The following is a 25,682-nucleotide window of genomic DNA, read 5'->3' as shown; positions in this document are numbered from 1 at the left end:
CACCCCAGGATTCCACTGGCCCTTCTGCCAAGAAACTGGCAGTGGCAAGGCACTGCTGGCTCATGGTCAACTTGTCATCCCCCAAGACTCCCAGGTCCTTCTCCACAGAGCTGCTCTCTAGGAGATCGGCCCCCAGCCTGTGCTGGTACTTGAGGTTATTCCTCCCCAGGAGCAGGACCCTGCACTTCCCCTTGCTGAACTTTGTAAGGTTTCTCTGTGCCAAACATTCCATCCAATCAAGGTCCTGCTGAATGGCAGCACAGCCTTCAGGAGTATTGGCCAACCCGCTGAGTTCTGTGTAATCAGTGAGACTTCAGCTCCCCCAGTACTGGAGGAGTGGTGGGGTGAAATACGATGCTCTGTGCTGGAGGTACTCAGCCTAAATGCTTAGGGGTTCCCCAGCCTGAAAACCTTTGAATCCATATACCAGACAAAATGTCCCACCCAAAGAGCAAAAGTTTATGTTGTAGTCCTTCACTTTACAATTCCCCAAGCAAATGTAAACAAAGGGAAAAATGCTTGAATCATACTTACAAATTATGGTAGGAGAACATAGGACATAGCCAGCTGTGCATTAGCTATTTGGTGCAAGCTTGTAGATCCCAAAGCTTAAAAGATTATTTGGGATCATAGATGTTTTCCTGGTATTACACAGGGTACAGGTTTTTTTGAGTTAACTCCTATAGGAGCAAGAGGAACAATTTCTCTGAGAAAATCAATCATTTCCAACTTCAAAATGCCTAGTGATGGAGAATCCATTACAATCCTTGGTAAATTGTTCTAATAATTAATTACCTTTCGTGCGAAAATGTGTCTAATTTCAAATTTCACTGGTTCCTGTCAGGCTTTTTTCCACTTGACCGAAATGCTATATATTATCAAATTTCTACTCCTCTGTTCTATTTCTACAGGAAGACAGGAAATTTATAAATTATATCCAACTCTCCCCTTAACCTTGTCTCTGTTAAGCTAAATAGATTGATGTACTTAAGCATCTCATTGAAAGACATAGCTTCCCCTCTTGTCACCCTTCTCTGAACCTCTCTCTGTTGGCCACCGGTCCCCTATGGAGGACCCCAGAAGCAAACACTACTCCAGTGACCACTGCACCTCTGCTCACACAGAGGCAACACAGCTTCACTGAGAAATCCTGCAGCAGATACAGAGCACTGACCCTCTGACTCACAACCTTGGATTGAAAATTTACACCTGGCAAATCAAATGATTCCTTCCTTCCTTCCTTCCTTCCTTCCTTCCTTCCTTCCTTCCTTCCTTCCTTCCTTCCTTCCTTCCTTCCTTCCTTCCTTCCTTCCTTCCTTCCTTCCTTCCTTCCTTCCTTCCTTCCTTCCTTCCTTCCTTCCTTCCTTCCTTCCTTCCTTCCTTCTCTCTCTCCTTCTCTCTTTCCTTTCTCTCCTTCTCTCTCTTTTCTCTTTGTATCTCTCTTTCCCTCTTTCTCTCTTTCTTTCTCCCTTCCTCCCTTCCTTCTTCTTCCTTCTTTTGTGGAGAACAAAAATGCAGCAACCACTTTAACAGACTATTTTTCCTGTGACTGTTGCTTTGTTTCCCAGAAAAAGAATTGAATTTTTTTTAGAAATTTTTTTTTCTACATACTTCAAATAATCTTTTTGGATGTCTCTTCCTCTTTGGAAATGGTACCTACCATGGCCAGGATGCCCAGCAATACCCGAAAGACTTACAAAGAGAGATATCTAGAAAGGTGTTTTACCTTTAGTTATCCTTTAGAATATACTTTAGATATTCTTTAGAATATATTTCAAGATCACCCTTTAAAATGGACTGATGAGAGAACTTCTTGTGCTGTATTTGTGCTTTGGAGAACAAAAGTGATACAGTTTGCCTTCACAGAATCATAAAATGTTTTGGGTTGGAAGGGACCTTAAAGATCATCTGATTCCAATACCCTGTCATGGGCTGGAACATGTCCTTCTTATTTTGGTAGCCCCAGAGAGGCATGCAGTAGTCCAGGTGGGGTGTCACGAGAGCAGAGAAGACCAGTTATTTCCTTCAGTATGTTTTCAAACCTGCTGTCTCTTCTCTAGGGATACTGCATCTACAGACAGATTGAGTGTATTTCAATTAATTCTCTGAGGCCTGTAGCAAGGGATGGGCTAAGGATCACCTCTTTCACAAATCCAGATGTGCAAATACAAATGATAGAGAAAAGCAAGATGAACAACAGGGCCAGCCAGCATTAGCTTGTGTATGATGAACAAGTTTCAGCCTATGTCCTTCTTCTGTTTCCTCAGACTAATTACCAAAATGAATGCATGAAAGTCACTAATACACCAACAGGTAACTTTCTGCCCATCTAAACACAACACAGTAGGTGATTACAGAGCAGGGAGTCATGCAAGTTTGCAGGCAAAGGCCAAAATGCCCTCTTCCTTCCCATCAGAGACTGAGAAGCACCGTGACTGTTCTTGATCTTACAGAGTATATGTCTCTTTATATATCCCTTTTATGACCAAAACCAAACCAAACAAAACCCACAGCAGAAACAGAAGAATATCTTTCTAAGGTACCCTGCCAATGTCCATTCATATCTCTACCTCCCCAGTCCCTGGCAGGAGTAAAAGAAGGCAAGGTGTTGCTTATGAAGTTGAGCATGTTACGGGATGAATAAAATTCCCCCACTGAGTCATCATTTCTCGAGCATGTAGTATCTGTATAACGAGTTGGCCAGAATTTCAACACTGCATATGGCTTTTTCACACATGAACACATTTTTTATCACATATTTGTTTGAATGAGGGTATCAATTTCAGAAAACAAAATACAACTCTGGCTTGAAAAATAGCTGTGGGAAGTACAAAGACCTCCAGTTTTACATTCTTTCATAAGAACCATTACCCAAAGTTCAAGCAGAAATGCATGAAAATATATATAGCTTAACACTGCAAAGTTCAGTATATGTCAAACACAGGGAGGACTTTGCTAAGGCAGCATTGTTCTCTATGGGCTAGTGGTCATAAATAGAAATATTCATGCTATCCTTCAGATTAAGCATTTTTTTCTGTTCCAGAGCCTTGAAGCATTATCCAATGGGCTGTTTGGTTTTTTTTTTTAATGTTGTTGTTGTTTTGGGTGGTTTTTTTTTTTTTGTTTGTTTGTTTTAATGGTCTTTCCCTCTTGGAAAAAGAGAAATCATAATTACATGAGAGAACATGCTGGTTCAGGTGAATCCCTCAGGTTTTAGAGCAGTGAACAAGCCTCAAAAGTACCTTGGAGACTTTTAAGGATCCAAAAGATAAGGTACCATGATAATATTTGTTATAGCCACTTTTGCATTGCTTTATATACTAGAGAGTATTAAATGGCTGGGGACAAGAGGTGGAGAAATACCACTACTTAAAAGGAGTGAAATAAAACAAGCATTTGTGCTGACTTGTGCTCCATCTCTACCTCCCTTTCCACATCCCAACTCAGAGTGAGGGGCTGTATCAAAGGGGTGCCTGGGCAGAATGGTCACAGTGATACCTGGATCTGTCTAAAACCTCACTGTCCTAAGACTGATTGTGGCTTTTGTTCTGAGTGATACAAGTATGGAATTAAGGAAACTCACTGGCACACTGAGGCCTAACTAAACCTGTTTCTAACAGCAAATGGCTCACAAGGTCTGGGTATAGATAATTGCCAGGATTCTGACAGATCTCTAGAGGGACACAGGGGGGCAATCCTTGGCTCATCCCCTGTATAATTCCTGAGTGCTGTCATCTTAGTGTCTCTTTGTTGTACTGCTTGGGGGAGGGCACAGCCAGTTAGAAATCAGAACTACAGCTAAATCCCTGTTGTTGAAAACTGCTGCAGACTTTTTTTCTTTCTGTATGTTTCCAGATTGACACAAAGGGCTGGGAGAGCCCTAGAGTGGGTGGGAAATATGGAACAGCTGTTCTGTGGACCATCCTTTACTAAAATGTACAAGGTACTTAGAGGAGGTGGGACCTGTGAGGAGGTCCTCTCCAGGCCTGCCCTCCCAAGCTGGGAGATTTGCAGGACACAATGATGACTACCTCCGGCTCTCTGTGCTGGGCATTTCTACATGTAATACCCCAAAATTTTCTATCTACTTTGTGGCAGTGTCCCACTGCCCTACAGATGGCAGGGACCATCCTTGTTCAGGGATCCTCTCCTCACTCCTGAGGGATAACCCAGTCAGGCAGAGCACATGGAGAGTTGGAGACCAACAAAAAACCAACCCAGACATCCAGAAGAACCCTACAAGACAACCCAAAAGTTCTTCTTAGGTCTGAACCAATTTTACTTGATGCAAATTACTGATGTCATCACCTGGACTTGTGAAAAGCATTTGATACTGTCCCACATTAAGATGATCAGAAGGCTGGAGCAGCTCTCCTATAAGGACAGTCTGAGACAGCTGGGGTTGTTCAGCTTAGAGAAGAGAAGGTTCTGGGGAGACCTTAGAGCAGCCTTCCAGCACCTAAAGGGGAGCTACAAGAGAGCAGGAAAGGGCATGTAGCAACAGATGGGGAAATAGCATTACATTGAAAGAGGGCAGGTTTAGATTAGATTTTAGGAAGAAATTCTTCACTGTGAGGGCACTGAGACACTGGAAAAGGTTGCCCAGACAAGTTGTGGATATCCCATCCATGGAAGTGTTCAAGGCCAGGTTGCATGGGGCTTTGACCAACCTGGTCCAGTGGAAGGTGCCCTTGACTACAGCAGAGGAGTTGGAACTGGATTTTTTTTAAGGTCATGGAGATCTGCAGCCTACTTCTACTTATAAGTTCCTAGTTGTCATGGGAATTATTTAAGTAATTTGGTTGTTTGTGTTCACTTTTCAACATTAACGATCTTTCATTTGTTGTTACTGTTCAGGATGGGGATACACCCAGTAAAAATTATTCAGCAGTTAAGCAGGAACAGAGACACTAGTGTAAGGAGTGTGTGATAGATAAGCTGCATTTGGGTAGCAGGGAGCAGTCGTGTGAGGGCAGATATGATTTAGACTGTTCTGCTGCTTAAAGTTGATGCTAACAACACCAATTTGGTGTTTTGAGGATAACTTTATTGAGGACATCTAAATGTTACCAAGTCCAAAGCTACCATATCACAGTTTATGAAAGGGCACTTTTCTAATGACCATTCTGGGACCCTACACATATAACCTCCAAATGCGCAGGGTGTTCTCACTTAAAGAGCATGGCTACCTTATAGTAAAACCACAGTGGCAAAAAAAAAAAAAAAAAAAAGGTAAGTACTCTAAGCAAATTGCACTTGTGAAACAAGATCAATTAGGTTAAGGACTTGGTGGCAATGGTGCAGTTGAGAGCCTCTGGATAAGGATCAAGGGACAAACAAATAATGTGGATTTTATTGTGGGAGTCTACTATAGACTTCCTAGCCAGGACAATGATGCCAACAAGGTATTCTATGAGGAACTAAGGGACACTTCCATGTCAACTGCCCTTGTCCTTATGGGGGACTTCAGCTTGCCAGAGATCAACTGGGAGCATCACACAGCTGGTACAACCCAGGCCAGAAGATTTCTAAATAACCTGGATGACAACTTTATGGAACAGGTGCTAAGGGAGCTCACTCAGGAAGATGCCCTCCTTGATCTGCTGCTTGTCAACAGCGTGGATCTCATGAGCAAAGTGGAGATTGGCAGCTGTCTTGGCCACAGTGACCGCAAAGAGATTGAGTTTAAAATCTCTGTTGACATGAGGAAGATTTCCAGCAAAACCTCAACTCTGGACATGAGGAGAGAACACTTCAGTGTGCTCAGGGAATTAGTAAATAAATTTCCATGAGAAAATGTTTTTTCAGGTGCTGGGGTCCATCAGTGCTGGTCACCTTTTAAACATCACCTCCAAAGGGCACAGGAGCAGGCAATTCCCAAAAGTCAGAAGTCAAGCAGGCAAAGCAAAAGGCCAGCTTGGCTGAACAGGAATGTTCTCTTGGAAATGAGGCTAAAAAGGAAGGTGTATGCCCAATGGAAGCAAGGTCAGGTGACATGGGAAGAATACAGAGATGGTGTTTGCCACTGTAGGGAGAAAATTTGTGTGGCCAAAGCTCAGGTGGAGTTGAAGCTGCCAGAAATGTGGGAGACAATAAAAAGAGTTTTTTCAGATATATGAATGGCAGAAGGCAGTAGAAATATCATGGTCCCATTAGAAGATGAGGATGTCACCTCACAAGTAGGGACATGGACAAGGCAGCGGGGTTTAACCTTAGAAAAAAATTCTTCACCCAAAGGGTGGTTGGGCACTGGAACAGGCTCCCCAGGGAAGTGGTCACAGCACCAAGCCTGACAGAGTTCAAGAAAGGTTTGGAAAATTCTCTTGGGTGTGACTTGGGGATGGTGCTGTGCAGGACTAGGAGTTGGACTTGATGATCCTTGAGGGTTCCTTCTAACTCATCTTATTTTGTGGTTCTGTGATTCTGTGAAAATAGTGAAGGAAGTAATATCTACAATGAAATGCAACAGTAATTTCTTCTGTTTTGGTCTTTAGTTATCATTGTCTATAATGTTGTGGAGTCAGGAGGCCCCTATGCTGCTGATGCAAATACATGGATCAAATGCAAAAGTAAAATTTGGATGGTATTTTATACCAGTGAGGGATAAATGTTGTATTTTGCCAAATATTTCAGATTGAGAAATTCTCTTCTTCGTTTTTACTTCCTCCCTAGTTTCTGTCCTGTTGTAAGCAGGACGATGGCAGTTGGTTAACCACAATCTGTTTCAGTGCTGACTTTGTCTACTAGTGCCTGACACAATGGCTGTAGAGCCATATCTGAAACTTTCTGGAACATTTTCCAATTATCACATCTCCCTCCATGGCAATGAAGTTGAGAACACTAACAGAGATAGACTGCTAGCATTTACAGCACTGCCTTATTAGTCCTGGCTTGGTTTAGACAACACACTGGGTGGTATTCCAGTAGCTGGTTTATATTAGTGTTGCTGTAGCTGAGAAAGATACATTACCTGTAGAAAGAATAAAAAATACTATACACACACACACAAAAAAATCCTTTGTGCACACCTTCTTCTTTAGGATGAAAGCAAGCAAGGTTGAATGCAAGGTGTCACTGTGACAATAAAAAATTTTCAGTGCCCGTATACAAGCCTTAAGACATTTGAAATATTCTTTTTTCTTTTTTTTCATTGTGTGCCACATACTTACTCCCTTCTCCTTTTTTATTACTAAGGAAATGAGGACATTTTCATGAAAACAAGAGCTTAGATTCTTAGAAGTTTGTCAATTCCTGCTTATATTTTTCTGTTCTGAAGGGATCGGAGCTTTCTGTACAGGGTACCGTAATTGCTTCCAACTCAACGAGCTGTGATGAATAAGAAGCAGGAACTTTTAAACAAAGACCCTGTTTTCATGCAAATATTCTCAGTAATAAAGCATAGAGTAAAAGAAATATGTGAAGTTATGTTTTGCAGAACTGCTACTTAAAGCAAAGCAGCTTTGTAGAACGAAGCCAAGTCTGAATTTTTCTAACTGCATGAAGGGGAAGTGAGTTTGAGTATTTTCTCAAGAGATTCCAAATGTCGCCAAAGAAGATTGTTAAAAAATAAAGACAGAATATATCCCAGTATTATTCTCACTGGCATCATAAACATCACTCTATGTGAAAAGATCCTAACCAGAACTATGACACCATTCCCACATTTCATGAATTCATTCTCACATTTCTTTATAAACCTAGAAACATACAGCCTCTTTCCCCCAAATATTTAGCAAGTATGTTCTTATAAGCCATCTCTGAGTCATTGCTTCGGTCTACCTCCTCTTAATTTTCCAAAATCAGCAGTAACTTAAGAAAAATAGAGAAGAATATTGGAACTGGAAGAAATTTGTAGAAAAAGAATTATATTGAATAGTAATTAATGGTTTAGGCTTTGCTCCACAATAGCTCATTCAGTAGATAAATCAAAACCTAGGCCACATTCATTCATTTGAAGCTTTCACACATTAGTACTACCAAGTAATCACCTTCTGACCTCCTAAGCAGCAAATACCTTGGAGTTGCCATTAAGGATACCTTTCTAGAGTTGTCCTTTGCCAGCAATATTAGTAGGAGGAATGGTGACTATTTTCTCCTCAGGGAAGCTGTGTCACAGCAGAGTCCTACCTCCCTAAATGCAGTCAGGTGACTGATTATCGAGCCACTCAGGAGATTCTGCCATGGATGTGAGACCAAAGGGAGAAAGCACAGCCAAGCCCATGCAGTGTGGGAACGCTGACTTTTACCTCCACAAGCATTAGGGCTTGCAGTGCTCAATTGTTGCTGCCATCAGTGGGCTGTAAAGGAGGAAACAGGACACTTCCACTGAAATTCTCTCCAGAAGAGAGGAAAAGCACTACCAGGTATGTAGTTTAAAGCAAACCATTTGGAGCTGCAGTTTCTTTATTCCTCAGCACATCTTCTGTCAGTTCAGCATGGATGATTTTCAGTCTGCACAGAAATGGGCTTTCCATCGTAACTCACGGACATGGCAAGTCAGAAGTGTCAAAATAATTTTTTCTCACTATGTCAGTGAACAAAAAGCCCAAGAGACAGGAAATTCATATCCTCAAAGGCTACCCTTAGCCATCCAGTAGTGCCATATCAAGCACTGTGCTGAAATATGGTGCATATTTTCCAAACGCTCCTCTTTGGCAGAAGTCAGATGACAGGTTTAAGCCAAAAATCTCTTTTTTTCAGCAAGCTTAAAAAACTTGAAAATATCTCTCAGCTTTTTCCATAGACTCAGTTCCATGTCACTGCAAGATTGTAATTTCATCTAGAAACACTGGTAACTCTAATGAGAGACATCAGGCCCCCATTCTGCCTGTCTTCACTTTCTATTGCCAGTGGACTTGTTGGAGCTGATAATTCAAAAAATACAATATTTATGATATTCATGATTTACTTTAAACCTCTTTCACAGCTTGATGCACATGAGGCAATTCAAATCACCAAAACTCTGTTTTGCAACTAACACTTCATTCCACTGAATGGAAACGTTCACACATCTGTTGGTGGTGTATTGTTTCAGGATGGCTGCAGAGCAATCAGGCCAGCAAGGCACGGATGTGGTGTCTCCACACCAGAGAGAAACTTTCATTTTCTGGCAAAGGCAAGTGAGTTCTGCAGAATGCAGAGCACAGAACAGCCTCAGTCCGAGGCACTGAAGGACCAACGCAGTCCCTCTCCCCAAGGATGCTACAGCTGAATAACAGGGTGTCATTAGAACTCTTGGCAGGGGGAGGGTCTGTGCAAGCCCTTTTCACTGCAAGGAGATTTCAGACTCTGTTAATTAAACTCTGTTAATTCTGATACAAAAAACCCACCCCAAACCCTAAAACCAGACAGTGAACTTAACCCCGTGTAATTTTTCTTATTTAAATATGATCTGATAGTGATGCTTTCAGAGTATCAGAAGATCTCAAAACGGGAGATTAAAAATCTGCACTTCAAATTCACCATATAAATTCTGCTGAAATTACTATACACACAATATATATATATAATCTCTATATATGTAATGAGTATAGGTTATGCAAATACACTCTGCAACGTATATTTATATGAAAGTGAAGTCATGTACCATGCAACTGACCTTCTTTAGGTCACCAATTCTTTATGGTAAGCATAATTTTTGTGTCCTGTGCTGATCCATTGTCTGGCAGGATTGGGGGGGGTTCCAGGATGTTCCAAGAACTTCTGGCCAAGTGATTACTGGAAGCAGTCATGAAACATCCGTATCTTTTATCAACACAAATCATAAATCTTAACTGTAAAACAGAGAAAGAAATCCAGCTGAGTTAAATATTACCCGAGTTTCTACTCTCCATCCCCACTTCACGCCTTAGGTGGTTTTCCTCCATGTTTTTTTCACAAGGGCATGTAGTGGTAGGACAAGCGAGAATGGCCTAAAGCTGAAGACAAATTAGATACTAGAAAGAAATTCCGTACTATAAAGGGGGTGAGGCACTGGAGCAGGTTGCCCAGAGATGTTATGGGCTCCCCATACCTGGAGGTGTTCAAGGCCAGGTTGGATGGGGTTCTGAGTAACCTGGTCTAGTGGAAGGTGGCCCAGCCCATGGCAGATGATTGTTAAGATCATCTAGTTAAGATTGTTAAGATTCCTTCCAAACTATTCTAAAATTCTATGATTCTCTCTACTGCCTCAAAACAGTTTGAAAAAATAATTAATATTTCTGGGTTTTTTTAAGGCATGGTCCAAACTTCATGGAATTTAGGAATGTGTCTCTGCTGAGAAGGCACAGGGCTCTTTACATGATCCAAAGTGATACTCCTGGCTATGGAATTATTTTCTGATCTACGAAACCACTCCTGCATATTTCAAGCATTTTACTTATCCATGCTATAACTGTCTGGATTGTCACTCCTGGCTCTGTCACATCTTCCTTTATCCCCTTTGCTTTGTGTGCGTACTTTGGATTCAGTCATAGCACAGTATCAGTGTGATACGGAAGTTACTGAGACCCTCAGCAGGAGGCTGGGTTGAGAACAATTATCTGACAGAACTGTTTAGCCATGCAGCCCAATCCATGTTACGACCCTTTTTCTAAATGTAGATCTAATGGCACATTAAAGTAATATTACATCTCATAAAGCCTGCTGGGTAAGAGTTCAGCGAGGTTCCCCTCGCTCCCCTTCTGCACAGCAGTTCCTTTGTTACTGCCTTGCCTCTAGATCCTGTGATGGACGGGAGTCCCGTGCTTCTCTAACACTAAAATGGGGCTGCCAAGATAATTTATGGGCCCTGTGGCCAACAAAAAGCCTCAAGCCTCCTTGGGTTATCTCTAAGTCCTGTTTTTCTCTGCCCATTGTTCCAGCTTGTCCTCTCAGATTTTACAGACTGCATGAAAGGTTTTGGCAACATAAACATCCTCCAGTAGTCTTGTCCTAGCTTTGCCTGTGTCTGAGGTGTTTACAGACAGAAAGCAGAAAAGCAAACATGGGACTGGGGGGAGAAGGGAAAGAGGGCAAAAAGGAAGAGGGGAGAGAGAAGAGGACAGGTATATATGAGCTGGGTTAGCTGGGGAGATGGAGGACGGATTGAGGTGCCCATGTGCAGTGCCAGCCCAATGGACCAGCAGGTCCTGGCTGGGGTGTGTGAGGAAGGGCTTCTCCTGGTTCTCTCAGCACCTTCGGCTTTTGCACTAGAAATCCAGGCTCGGTGTAAACAGCACGACAGCCCATGGAAGCCTTTTTCCGCAGGACACAAGGCAGTGAAAGCGAAGGGTGCTCGCTACTGCCCAGGTCTGGGCAGGAAAAATACACAGCTGCCTTTCCACTGGGCCCTTCCAGGCCCCTCGTGACTGCATACCCAGACACAGGTGGGATTTCTGCAGAAGACGCCCGAGGCACAGCCCGGGAACCCCGTAGCCCTCTTCATTTCAGCGACCTGAGCCGGAAACGGCACTCGTTTGGGTTGCGGTGGATTTTGGGCTCCCCTCCCGCCCAGCGAGCGCCGAACGGCGGGGCGGCTGCTGCTCGCCGCCCGCCGCAGCGCGGGGTGCGATGCCGCGGGCACGGCCGGCCGAGCCCCCGCCCGCCCGCGGGGCCCAACGCGGGGCTGCGCTCCCCGGGGCGGGTTGCGCGGAGGGTCCCGGAGGCGACGGGACACGCGGGGAGCGCTGGATGGGGGCGCCCCGGGGGAGCGCAGCCCCTCCGCTCCGCCGGGCGGGGGCCGAGCCGCGGGGAAGGCGGCGGAGCGGCTTCGCTCTCCGTTTCCGAAGGAAAGCCCGGCCCGGCGGCGGCCACGTGTCCCGCAGGGACCCCGCCGGGCCCGCCACGGCCCCGCCGGCCGGTGCGGCGCAAAGTGCGCGGTACCGCCGCTCCTCCTCCGCTCCGCCGGCAGCGCGGGCGAGGTGGCGGAGGGGATGTCCACCGGGGGCGCGGAGGCCGCCAGCCCCCCGCCACGGCCCTGCGCGCGTTTCTTGCTCCAATAAGCAATAATTAGGTCCTCAGCTAATGAAGTGTCAGCTGATCCGCTCGCTCCGTCTGCGCGCGGGGAGGCGGGGGGGGGGGGGCTGCGCCCGGAGACATCGCCATGGAAACGCTGCCCTCGCCTTTCTCCCCCCCGCCGCATCCCCCCCACCCCCCGTCGGCCCGGGCCGGGTGCGCGCCGTCCCCCGCGCCCCGCCGCGCCCGCGGAGGCGGGCGCATCCCGACATGGGACAGCGCTGCCCGTCACCGCGCCGCGCCGCCGTCGCCACAGAAACTTTTGTCCCGGCGGCCAATCAGGGCGCGGGGGGGGCGCGGAGCGGCGCTGGGCCCGGCCCGGTGCGCCGCCGCCGCCGCCGCCAGCCCGGCGCGGAGCGCAGCGCGGAGCGGCGCAGCCGAGCGGAGCGGAGCGCAGCGGCGGCCCCGGCGCGCTTCCCGCGGCCGGGCGCGGGCCGGACTCGGGCCCCCAGCCGCGGAGGTGCCGCACGGCTGCGGAGCGGGGGCGCGGAGCCGGGCGCTGGATGGCGGAGGCGCGGGCGGGCGCGGCCGCGGAGAGGCGACGAGAGGAAGCGCAGCGGCGGAGCCTTCCCCCCCGGCGGAGGGGCTGTCCTGCTTGACGCGGCGGGGGAGACCGGGGGGAGCGCGGAGATCTCCGGCGTGAACTGAAGCTGTGGCAAAGGGAGGGGAAAAAAAAATCAGGATTGTCTTTTTTCTTCTTCTTCCCCCTTTACAAAAAGGGGGTTTATGCTCAGCATCCGCACGCAAACTTACTTGAATGCCTTGTAGCCAGTTTAGTCCAGAGACCAAAGGATACCCCGCACCCGAGGAGTCCTACATGTGTGAGCACCATCATTACACTGGCAGAGCAACGAGAGCCGCCTCCTTTCCTGTACCAACATCCTCCTGGGACTGATCTCTCCTCTGGTCCAATATCCAAACCTATCTCATATATATGGGTTTTCTTTCTTTTTCTTTTTATTTTTTTTCCCCTTCCATCGGCTGGGATTGCTAAGTACATAAATAGAGGAAAATTCCTGAAAGGGCATATGAAAATTCGATGGGACTCAATATGAGGAAGTGAAATTCTCACAGACCATTTTTTTTAAATTAAAAATTATGTTCTTTCAAACGCGGATCGGATGAATTAGGCTTAGAAAATAGCAGGTAAGAACTTTCTTTCTTTCCAGTACCTTCATGCCCGGAGCGGGGATATCTGAAGCAAAGCTGCCCAGCCTTGGAATAAAGGGGGAGCAAAGAGACCAGTGTGCCCTTCAGTGCTTCCTCCATCCTGCGCGGCGAGGCGGCTTTGGGGAGAGGCACAGCTCGCCAGGACAGAGACAGAAAGCTCAGAAAGCCTTCGGAGAAGACAGCCGAGGGCTGCCGGGGCGGAGTAGGGTGGGCTTTTTCTCTTCTTTCCCTTCTTTTTTTTTTTTTTTTTTTTTTTTTTTTGCCTCTTCTTCACCTGCACTATCCAGGGTGAATCCGGGTGCAGCTGATGTATGGAAAAGAAGAAGGATCCGAGTCAATATTTTCTTTTCTCTTCGCTAAGCAGAGGGATAGGATTTTAATTATTTATCCACCCGAACCCTCTCCGGGTAAGACGCTGCTGGAGCCAGTGGGATAGTCCTGCCTTGCACAATTATTAAAGAGACTGATCACGTACAGTGGAAGGATAAGAGGAACCTCCACCAGATCCTTTTTGCCTCCTGTGAAAAAAAAAAAAAATGAAGGAGAACATTGCCACACTATTGAATTGATTGCTGCCCCCCCCACCCATCCCCCTCCCGACCCCCACCCCCCCGAGCCACCACCACAACAAAAAAAAAAAAAAAAAAAAAATCCGCTGGGATCTGCCTGCACCGGGACCTCCTTCGCTCCGGCTCGGAGGTGGATGCATTTTTCATGAGCGCTGGGTGAACAGGTGCAAAGTGCGGCGGGGCGGCCCGGCCCCGCACCCCGGCCCGCTTCGGGGCGGCGTGTGCGTGTCCGTGTGTCTGCCCGTGTCTGTGTGCGTGTCCGTGTGTGTGTGTGTGCGCCCCGGCGTGTGCATGTGTGCGTGTGTGTATTAGGAGATTATGGAGAGCAGCGACCGGGACATGTACCGCCAGTTTCAGGACTGGTGTCTCAGGACTTACGGGGACTCAGGAAAAACCAAGACGGTGACCCGTAAAAAATACGACCGGATCGTCCAGCTCCTGAACGGCTCCGAGTCGAGCTCCACGGATAATGCCAAATTCAAATTCTGGGTCAAATCTAAAGGCTTCCAGCTCGGCAACTCGGACGAGGTCAGTGGTGGTGCTGGAGGAGGGAAGCAAGTGCTGTACGTGCCAGTCAAAACCACGGTTAGTAGAGAATTGTCTTCCTTGTTCTATGTCGGCCGCTGCAGCCCGCTCCGGGAGCGAGAGGCGCAGGGGGAGCCGCAGCCACAGTTGGCTCCTTCCTCCCTCTTCCCCCAAGTCATCATCACCATGTTGCGTTTGCCTGTCACATTATACACCGCCGAGGTCTTTGTGGGTCCTTTTATTTAAAGCGATCGTGCGCACAACGCACCCCGCCGGGTCGGTGTCGTTCTCCTCCTCGTCCTCCTCGTCCCCCCCGTGCTCCCCGGGCCGCTGCGGCGGGGTTGGGGTGTGCTATTGTCCCGCCGCCGCCGCCGCTCCGGCCATTGTGCCGGGCCCGGCCGCCCCGGGCAGCGGCCCCCGCCGCCGGCGGGGCTGATGGATGGCGCACGGGGGTACCCTGCCTGGCACAAAGCCAGGCGCGGCGCCGGGCGGTGGTTCCCCGGGATATCTGTTGGGGTTTATTTATTTATTTGTTTTATTTTTATCCTTTTTTCTTTATTGTTATCCCGCAGCCCTGGCGCCGCCGCCGAGCGGCCACGAATGTGCCCGGCTTAGCTGTGAAGCGCCGGCTGCGCTAGTAAGGGGCGGCGGGAGAGAGAGGATGCTCAACAAAGGGAGGACGGGGTTCCGCATGACGGAGGGAAGGGTGTATTTTGTGACACTTTCTGGGGTCGCAGGAGCCCCTCAGCGCTCCGTTCGATGCGCTAGGGTAGCGTGGCATCCCCGGCAGGCGCTGGCGCTGCGGGCTGGGCGCAGGTCTGACAGCGGGAGAGCTATTATGCTTGGTGGTGGCAGGAGCGACAGATTTTCCTATTTAAGAAGATGGGGACTGTTGGTTGCAAGTAGGTTTTGCCTATTGAACTCACTTAATGTATCATTATTCTTACTTCTTATGCGCTGGGTCACGCAAGCTAAGCTTCTTTTGTCTGTGCGTGGGGCGGGTGTGGAGGGGGAGCCGAGAAAGGAAACCCGGCAATTAAAAATATTCCTGCCTGGGCATTTGGCTTGGATGAGCAATACTCTCTTTTTTTTTTTTTTTTTTTCTTTCTTGGAGTGGCGGCTTATCTGGACCTAACGGGAAGGTTGCTGGGTGGCGCAGCAAAGGGGGCTTCTTGGAAAGTATTCTGGGTTGGGTTGTGACGTAGGCTGCCGGGGAAATCTGCCTCTCTTTGCCTTGCTGAAGTCATAAACCTGGGCATTCCCAGGGGCTGGCTTGTATTTGCCCCCTTGTCATCAGCGCTGTCATGGCTGTGAGGAGGCAGAAGTGGGAAATTAATTTTAAGGAGATCTTTAATATGAAGATTGAAAGTAAAAGAGAAGCTCTGGACAGAGTTTTTTCCCCTCTCTGTGGTTTTTATTCACTGAAGTGTTCCACGTCTGCCTATAGATTCAGATGATTTGGCAGATCTCTGTTTCCCTGTTAGAAGATTGATTGCTCGTCTCTGAGCCCAGAGAGTACCATAGATACAATTTATAACAAAAAGGTTGCCTAAAGCAGAAGTCTCCAATTAGCTTGGTATTTTTAAATATCGCTTCTGCTCACTGAAATAATTATTTTGAAGGGCCAGTGGGAAGATTGTTTATTCCCAAGACTATCCTTTTCACTGCAGGTTCAAAACTGTAAGCAAATTCAGTATTTTTTAAAATGACATTGACTGTGCTACTAAATAAACAGGATAACCTTAATTTTACATGATGGAATTTAAAAATTAAGTGCTTTTCTGGTCCTCTGAAACACAAGACTCAGTGATCATCAGCTTGTTTATTTTGTCTCATCTTTGTTAGGCCATGAAAGCCTGGAGTCCCACCTTCCATCCTGTTTTCTATTTTAAGAACACAGAATCAATTTTTGTTTTTATTTTTTCCCACAAGGGATTTCAGTGAGAGTTCAAGCATCCTGCAGGTCTTATCCTTGTACATTTGTGGGAATCACACCCTTGGCTGTGAATGTCTTTGTATGTCCATATACGTGTATTTATATTCCTATAGGAGTAACTCTCTTCAGATAGCTAAAGCAACCAAGCAGGAATTCTAATAAAATTAGGATTGCTAATGAAATCAAGAAAGGAAAAGTTATCATGACCTATCTGTAAGCAATTCCTGAATATCTCTATATTACCTGAGCAATGACTTATAGACCTTTTCAGAAGAGGTCCTTTATGTAGGTACAATTTCCTCCTGCTGGCCAAGAAAAATATGTTGTTGTCCAACATAAATGGGAAAGGGTGCTGTTCACCAACATTCAGCTCTGAAAAACAAATGCCAGCCTCTCCTGACCCTGTGAATCTGGTGTGACTATCCCACCACAAAAGGCAGAGGAGTATTTAAGCAGGCCCGCAGGGTGGCAGTGGTTTGTATGAGCTACTGCCAGGGCCAGGGCAGTGCCTGCCAGGCACTGAAGGCTCAGAAAGAACATGTTTGACAGAACGGGGATGCAGCCCCTGGCCCAGAGAAAGTCAATGGCAAAGCTCCTATTGACTTCAAGAGGCCTAGAATTTCACCCAGATGGGAATGATAAGTTACAGGGAAAAAAATCGGATTTTCATCAGACAGTAATTGTTGGTAAGCCTTAAAAGCCCATTTTCCCATTTATTTATCTCTTAATTATTAATCTGTGATCATTTAGAAACATCCCCAATGTTTTTGGTTGTTTCTTCTCCCCTCTCTCATGGTTGTCCCATACATTTGGGCCTGTCCAGTCCTCAGAGAGAGCCCCAAATGGTAGCAGAGCCCCAAACTGTGAGGCTCTCCCTCTTGTCCATCACTTGATCTCACCATAGGTAAAAGTAATTTCAATTTAAAATTAATCACTGCTGGCAGCATGAGCACTCCCTGTGCATAACAGGATGGATGAAATGACAAGTTGGACTCTACAGTCACAAGCTGGTCAAAAATAAGCAAATATTCAAATACTTTGTTAGGAATTATTCTCTCCTTGAAGCTTTAAGATTTGCTGCTCAGCTTTGCTGTCAGCCAGAGAGATTTGCTCCTGATGGTGCTGTAATCCACTGCTGCTGGTAATTAGACATCATTACTGCTGCGTTAAAGGGAAAGAGAGAAGGAGAGAGGACAGGCTGGGGCTAATTAACTACTTGATTCTAATGAAAGAAAGAGAGCCTGATAGCAACTGGGAGGTTGCACCGGAACAGGCTAGATGTACAACACAGACTTAATTGAAGCAGGGTGTCTTTCAGTCTCACAGTAGCTCAGGCTTGGTCTACTTTCATATTCTGTGGGCAGTAGCGCACAAGGTATTATTCTGTTTTTCCCTTTCCGGGTTGATAAGTAGCTCAAAATCACAAGCCTGTCTTCAGTATCAAGTTTAAGCATGCCAGCAAGGAGAATGCATAGATGATTATGTGTTGGCTTAATCTATTTTACGGGTATGGTCTCCTCAAGAGCAACAGGAACAAATCAATTTCTGAATGTTCACATCCTTCTGTGGCCTAGGAGATGCACTTTTGGTCACCAGGCAACAACATTCCCTGCAAAACAGCCATTTTAGGTCCAGAGTGGGGCAACACACACTAAGGTATTCCTGTATGCTCCTGTGTGCAACCTAGCAAGTATTTCACTTCTGCAACTTTTCAGATTGTTTCTGCTACCATTGCAGGTTTTCTTTCATTAAGCCCAAGCTGTGCTTTATGAAAGCAGTGAAATTAAGCCTAGCCTAGACACACTGTATAAACAAAACAGGTTAGGCCAACAGATATGCCAAATGGTTGACAATGTCGACTTTTAATAGTTGGTACACACCAACATAAGGAGGTGTGGAACTAGTATCTCTAGTAAGATACCCTTTCTAACTGTATACATGATTTTTATGGTGTATTTTTAAAATTTATTTTCTGCATAGTTTCTTTAGCTGGAGCTATTTATTGATTGGCAACTTGAAAACAAATTTCTCCTCACCACTCTCCTTTCTCTGTGTGTAGACACAAATATGGAATGTAAAAATTAGTCTTGATTTAAAAAGAAGTTATAAGGTAATGGCTCGAGCTGTATCAGTAGACTTTAAGCAGAATTTTCCCTTAAAAAAAGAAGGGCCAAGATGACTGCAGAATAGCTCTCAAATATAGAATTTACACAGTATTAGCAAACTCAAAGGCCAAGTTCAGATTACTTTTATGTCATTACTAATTTGAAATGACTCCATTGATTTTAATGATATCACAGACCTAATGTATGAATTTTCCTCCGCTTTCTTTTATATTTTCCAACTATATGCAGAGAATGAACTTTCATTCTGAAACCAAATTTTTTTTAGCTTAAATCTTTAGATGCTCCAGGAGGATCTCGTACCTCATGGATAGCTGCTAGCAGACCAGCAAGGCTTTCTGCAGGTGCAGGGTTGTACTACTGAACCTGATTACAGGATTTAAGGCTTAAAATTATAGACCAGTCAGCTCTAAGGAACAGGCTATATCCCAACCCACCTCTTCTTCTGTTGGACATGAAGAACAGTAGATAGATATATGAGTTTATGTTCCTTTTGATTTTATATAAATTACTTTGTTTATGAACAATAGAAAAAATAGATCACAACATAAATGGATTGCAGGTCAAAATTTATTGCTTTGAATTATCTTACATTTTAAATTGTTCATTATTTTAGGGCATTTTGTAGCAGTTTGAAAATAAGCATCTTTTTCTTGCGTTTCTCCCCATTTTTGTAAGCATCAATATAAAAAAAAAAGTATACAAGTGTTTTTCAAATGTATATTGGTAGCTCTGTAGCCTACTGAACTGCCAGCACATAATGGCAGTAAGCACCGCAGAAAGGTGATGCTGAGGGTGAGCTGTAATTTATCCCAAGGTACGATGCTGCAGGAGTTTTACAGTCCCATTAAATGCACCTTCCAGGCTCAGGAGTGGCATTCAAACCCTGCCATACCTGCCCTGTTTTAACTGCCCACCACATTTTCCTTAACCCCTGTTCAGGTCTGCAGAGCTCTGTCTCCTCCCTTTACCCGCAGCCTCTGCCCTGCTGTTTGCAGACCTCCCGACTGGAGTCGGTGAGGAGGGATGCTGGTGAATCAGAGACAGTGCTGGAAAATGGTCACAGCAGATGGAACAAAACCGGTTTAGTTGGCAACTCTTAATGCAGGCATTCAGGGGAGTGTTCGTGAATAAGGAGAATAACTCTGTCCTGGAATTTAAAAATGTTAAAGCGCCCATATGTAAGATGCCATCTCCACATGCATGTGTGAGAGAGGGAAAGGGACAGGAGGAGCTGAGATTTCTTAGTAACAATGTTGAGTTAGAATTGTCAAAGAAAAATGAACCAAGGAGAGCAGATTTTTAAAATCTGAGTGTTTTAAGGTTAGAAAATGTTGACATGAGTTTAGAAACATGAAATAGGGTGTAGCAGTGTACAAACAAAAACTAGTACTGATGCATCCATCCCATATATACACACACATAGTGAGAGACAGGATGGCAAGTTCAGTGCTACCACCTGGGCAAAGACGTGCAGCTCAAAAGCCCAAATCTTTCCAGTGATCAGAAATAAAACCTCACAGTTTGATTTTCATGCTTCTGTGAGCCTTTGCTGAGACAACTGAGGTGATAGTGAACTCGTTTCTTCATTCTTACCCTGAGTCTCTTGTCAGTGAAGCTGCACTGGATTTGGTCGTAATGCAGGGACTACTGCTCAGATGCTCCCTGATTTTCTTTGGATGTACTGAGTGCTGTTTCTGTGGCTACACAGCTATGTGATCAGTGGGAAATAAGCTGGAAGCTTATTGCTAAAATCAGCTAATAGGCATCAGTACAGCATGATGGGACTTCTGATCTTTTTCCAGAGAAACTTTCTTTCCCTATCCTCTGAGGTGATCACCATTGCTGTTGTTCAACTCTAGGCTGAAAGGAGACAGGATCTAGGGACACTACACAGAGAGACTGCAGGTAGAGAGGGCTTCCCATGAACATGAGCCCCTGGGTGAAGAAGGCTAGTGCCAGTGCTGGACAAATATGAGAGTTAATGATTCAAATTTCATTTTACACTACAAAAATAAATTAAAATTGGCTGACACTGAACTGTGAGTTTTGGTCTGCTGTTGAAAGAAGACAGCTGTTAGGTTTGGTCTGAAGGAAGCTATTTGGGTCCCAATCCTTCCCCGTTATGCAGGATACACCTGTTGAGAGTTTGCTGGTAAAAGAGGAACAAAATAAGCAGGGCGTATAAATGAGGTACATGTGGAGAAAGATCATGAGACAGCGTGGCAGGAAACACACTCTCCAGGAGGGAGGATCATACCAGATTCTGCAGCCTCCCATGCATCACAGAGCATCACAGGCATCTTCTGTTCCTTGTTGAGTAGGTTGACTGGTCAACACAGTCTCCAAAATTAGTAGAGCTTTACAGGATGTAAACGATGTTTTTGTCTTGTATATGTCTCTGACTTTAGAAAACTCAGGCACTATTAGTTGGTGCAATGAGAGTTGTTTCCATTGTCCTGCAAGAGCTCTGAAAGTGATCCTGCAGCTTGCTTAAATTACCCCTTTGTTCTCTTTAAACAGATGAGTCTCAACACTTTACAGTTCCAGTAGCAAGGTATTTTTTAATGGTTTATTAACATACAATATCCAGGTAGGCACAGAAAATATATAGGAAAGACATGCTACAGGTTATGGCATTGAGCATTTTTTCAGATGCACGTGGATTTTCTTAGTGATGATCAACTTTGTCACAGATAGTTGTACAGGCTTCTAACTGCTTATTCAATAACTCTGCAAGCTGCAAAGCTTGACAGTTACTGTGTGCATCTGCTGGGATTATAGCCTAGTTGTTGAAATTGAAATGGGGTGTTTGAAACATTTTCTTGTATATGTGGATACTCTTCAACTTAAGGGGCTATCTGTAGCGAACAGTTTACTTAATAAAACTGATCTATGTTAGAGTTAACCTCAAGGAGAGACTTTTTTTGGAAACAAATATTCTGTATAGACTGGGAAGGACAATGTTTTTATCAAATGACCTACTTCTGCCTAGGATGAAACTCATTCAACCTTTTTTACTTGAGAGCCTGTAATTAAACTCCTTAGGGAAACGAGAGGTTTTATGTATTATATTGATAGTAAGGTCTGTGTGTCTGAAGATTTTGAACATTTGTTACCCCAGAGATTTTAATACAAGATATGAATGCTACAATGTTTTGACTGTACTTAGAGAAAATTTAGGTGGTGGGATTACTTGCCCTTAAATTACTTACGACTCTAACTCACTGTACAACTTTTAAATGAGTATGACTTGTGACTGCTCTTTTTGTTGCCTCTGGACCTATACATACCACTACTACTACTGCCAGGTGGAGTTTGTAGAAAACTTTTGTTCAAGGCAGATCCAGAGCTGAAGTAGCTGCCCAGTCATGATCTATCTGTAGAGTAAAGCAGCATTGTGCTGGTATATGGGAAATCACATTTAGGAATGGTCTTTCACTACCTTGAGCTGATAGAAGATGGGTAACAGGCAAGTCATTACACAAATGATTAGATACAATAAGAGAAGAACAGCTAAGGCATGGCCAGAGGTTTCAGCAGGCAGGAAAGATGAGGACTAAAAACACGTTTCACAAAACTTTAGTTTTCAGTGTGTATCTTCTCTGATGTGGGTGATAAAGAAGTGTCTATGCCGGGTTTTCATTTTTTCAGGTGATAAAACTGAAGAATGGACAGAAATAGAGAAATAAAAAAGAGGGGATATTAAATTGCAGTGCATCACTGGGACTTACACAAATTCAAAACCACTAAAGAACTTAAGAATGAAGTAACTAAAATACTAGTAAATATACTATTTGCCCCTCTATATGGCAAAGATTTTGCAGTATGGACAAAAATGTACTAGAAGGGGAAAAAACAGGATAGTAAATACAGCTCATAGAAATAACAGACTAGTGGATCATATGTCAACACTAGGAAAAAAAACAGTAAGAATCATTAAAAATGATATCAAGTGTAAATATGAACTATACCTGGTTGGTAGAACTAGTCTGGATTTTGTGACAATTAATTATGTTCTTCTAACCTGTTGTGTTCAAGAATCCTTCAAAAATTTTCAGGTGAAAACTTTGTTTCTTGCTTCCTTCTGAAATGAAACTGATCTGATACAGACTTTATTAAAGCAGGGTTGCAACTTTGGCTATGATGACAAATTAAAACCGATGAAGAATTGGGAAACCATAGCAAGTGTTTGAGAGCTATACAATGCAGTCCAGTGTGTGTATATACACACATTTGTATATATGTATACATATATACATCTAAAACTCAGGGAGGTGAAGGGTTTTCAACACTGTATACAAAAAAGTAAATTAATTAGGTTAAGTCAAAGAAGAATTGGGAGGTAAAATAGAAGTATCGTAACAAAGGGGAAAAAGAGAGAAATCATGGCAGGCAGAACAGACCATTGCCAGATAATTTACATTTTATGCTATCATGATATTAGCTTTTTGAGAGGAAAGGATGAATTCAAGCTTTTCAATCCCATCTAAAATGTATGGAATTAGTGTAATATCTCAAGGGAAATATTTAGGAACGGTTTCAAACAAATCAGTAAGTGTATTCAAAATGAGCATGGCAGGTATAACAAAAATTGGCATTAGGAAGAGTATAGAGAATAACATGGAAAACTTATTATTTTCATCAATTAAATGGTATGTCCTTGCCTTTAATAGCGTGCTTAGTGTATTTATCTCATCTCTAAAAGGCTGCAGAATATGAAAGGTCCATGGAAGGTAACTAAGCTTATCAAAGAAAAAGGGTACTTACATGAGAAGTAGTTTTAAATGGTTATATCATCTAAAAAGATAAACATTAAGAGAAAAAATGCACAGCAGAAAACAGACATGTAAAGAGGTAGAAAGAAAGTGAGAGAAATAGTGTGGTGTAAATACTGGTGAACAGCAGAGAAAATTCAGTTGCCACCCTTTTAAATTCTATTTAATCTCCTAAGGCTCTTTTGACAACTATCTCAGAAGGTAAATTCAAAGCTAGGCCATTTTTATAAACCAAAGTGTTCGGAATGGAAAGCCTGCACTGCTGCCCCTAGAGAAACCCTGACTGATTAATCCAGAATTTTTTCCAAGGATTTTACAGGAGCTCTGTGGCTCTCATAAGGATGTAGTATGCTCTTTATGTCAGTTCAGCTTTGCTGGCTGGAGCAGAAGGTCATGTTCATGCCCTTCCTGCTCTGTGCCACTGGGAATGAGGGCATTGGTGTGGTGGCATGAACTCGCTGCCTGGCTCTCACCTGGTGTCCTGCAGCACCTCCCCAGGTGTTGTCCCACAGAGCCTCTATCAGGATTAGTCATGTTCCAGCCCATCCAGTCAACACAAGGAAGGACTTGTGGGGCATGGTGAAATCCCAGCACCTTCCCATTGCCTTCCACTTTGTACTGAATTTTAACACTGCTGGTAGTCTCAGCCTTCATGCTCTTGTTTCCTGAATAGCTTAGTAAGTTTTAAGTATATCTTCTTAGGTTGGCTGAAGCTATAGCAGGGGAAAGTAAATCAGTCACGATAGCACAAGGCACACTATTTTGTTTAGGAATTTAGTTACTAATTACTGAGCTCTGAAACATCTTTTGCAGACTCCCTTGCAGACTGGTACTAGATGGTTTGTTGGTCAGCTGGACTGTAGCAGTTTCTGTGGCTCGTTGCTGTGGTGATATCACTAGTCTGGAGGAAGGAGGGAGACCATCCCTGAGGTCCAGCATTACCCTGTGTGGAACAGTGCATGAGATTATTGTGGTTTACATAGAATGTTTCCAATGAAATACCTTTGGTTTACAATTTACTGCACTTGTGGTGAGAAGGAATGTGCTGTTTTCACCTCCATATTTTTGTCTACCTTTTGTCAGCTTTTTGTGTGTGCGTATTTGTCACAACTATTACCAAACTCTTACTCTGGTGGGAAGAAAAGAAAAAAGAGCAGAATTGTTAGAGAATTACTGTCCAATATGAGAGGAAATTAGCTCCTTCAAATGATGACAATTTCTGAAAGACTTTGCTTTTTGGCCAATAGGACCAGGAAGTATGGCATATATATAATTAGATGACTTGTCCCATTGCATTTCTCAAGAAACAGCAGTGGAAATGAAAAAAGAATGTAACTTGTTCCTTCCTCCCTTAATCTAGACATAGTCATAGGGTTTTTTTAATGACATCTTTTGATAACCTTTATATTTTTATATTCTGAGAGTTCAGTAAAGCCCCCTGGCTATGGTTGCTGTAATACTGAAGTATTTCATTTCTACTGAGCAAACAGTCAGCATTCTTTTAATGAGTGCTATATTTGAATGCCAGGCATCCATCTAAAACCTGTAGTTCAGGCAAGATCTCATCTCTTTATCCCTTTTTGTCTCAATTTGGGCTTATCCAACAAGGAAATGGCATAGTAAATTTTGTATGAATGAGCAGCAAAAAACAGAATTCTCAAGAAGGCGTTTATTGTAAACTTCTTCCACACTGACCCTGTGTTTTTTAGAAAACTTACACAAATCCTCTGCCACGTGTTACCAATGTAGAAGGCCTTGTTATCATTATTTTGGTGTAACTGAGAGTTGAACTGGCATATAGGGAGCTTTCAAACAGTTAAATTTGCACCTAAGCAAATAATAAAGCAATACAAATAAAGCTAGGTTTAGAAGTCAATAAAGCTAGTTAAAAGAAGACTATTTTCTTCTTTTTCAATAGCCCCTCTATATAGCAAATTTCACTATTACTCTCTTCATCCCAATTTTGGCAAGGTACATCAGACTTTGAGGAAATTGTGGAACTGAAAATATGGTTTTACCTGTATTTGTAACTGAATCTTCCATTTTCAGCTGTAACCAAAAGAATGGCTTTCAAAAGCTGAGTAGGAAAAAGCATTCCTAAATAGGAGAAAGCGGGTCAAATTTTATTAATAAGTAGAACATTTCAATTAATAGACTTTTAATGAACTATGTATTTTTCTGCTACTTATCACTGAACTTTAATGAATTTATAGGTAATTACAAGATTTCCTTTTTAATAAATTTAATTTTAATGGATGTAAAGTCAGGAACATTTTAATATATACAGACTTCAAAAAATTCAAGATATTTGCATTATCATTCTTGCTGTAATTTAAAAGCAGGCAAATAAGTAAAGTACAATATAGGTGATTAAGTGATAATATTTTAAAGTAAATTAGTACCATGCCTAAAAGAGCCAAAGAGGGAACCAACAGACCTACAAAAAGCTGAAAAACTGTAGCTGAAGGAAGCTGGAAGGAGTTAAGCCAGTGACGTTTGTGAGGCTTTGAAGGACCAGTCCTGTCATCCTAAATCGTGCTGGGTGAAATCCCCTCCTGGGATAGGACCAGCAGAAGGTCTGCAAATCATTTTTTTTAAAGTTTTTGGC

The 25,682-nt window shown here is 44.0% G+C and overlaps 1 protein-coding gene across 2 annotated transcripts in view; it reads left to right on the top strand.

Moving 5' to 3' along the window:
- Positions 1-14,030: 14,030 nt before the first annotated feature.
- NOL4 (nucleolar protein 4) overlaps positions 14,031-25,682 on the top strand; it is a 191,629-nt gene continuing 179,977 nt past the window's right edge. For both annotated transcript variants that reach the window (XM_069005950.1, XM_069005949.1), the window contains exon 1: positions 14,031-14,297. In XM_069005950.1, the coding sequence (XP_068862051.1) occupies positions 14,031-14,297 (267 nt within the window). The remainder of the gene's footprint in view (positions 14,298-25,682) is intronic.

The sequence above is a fragment of the Aphelocoma coerulescens genome, chromosome 2, assembly GCF_041296385.1.
Source record: "Aphelocoma coerulescens isolate FSJ_1873_10779 chromosome 2, UR_Acoe_1.0, whole genome shotgun sequence".
In the NCBI taxonomy this organism is placed as follows: Eukaryota; Metazoa; Chordata; class Aves; order Passeriformes; family Corvidae; genus Aphelocoma; species Aphelocoma coerulescens.
The sequence above is the reverse complement of the archived record's forward strand: the minus strand, read 5'-3'. Positions and strand labels throughout refer to the sequence as shown.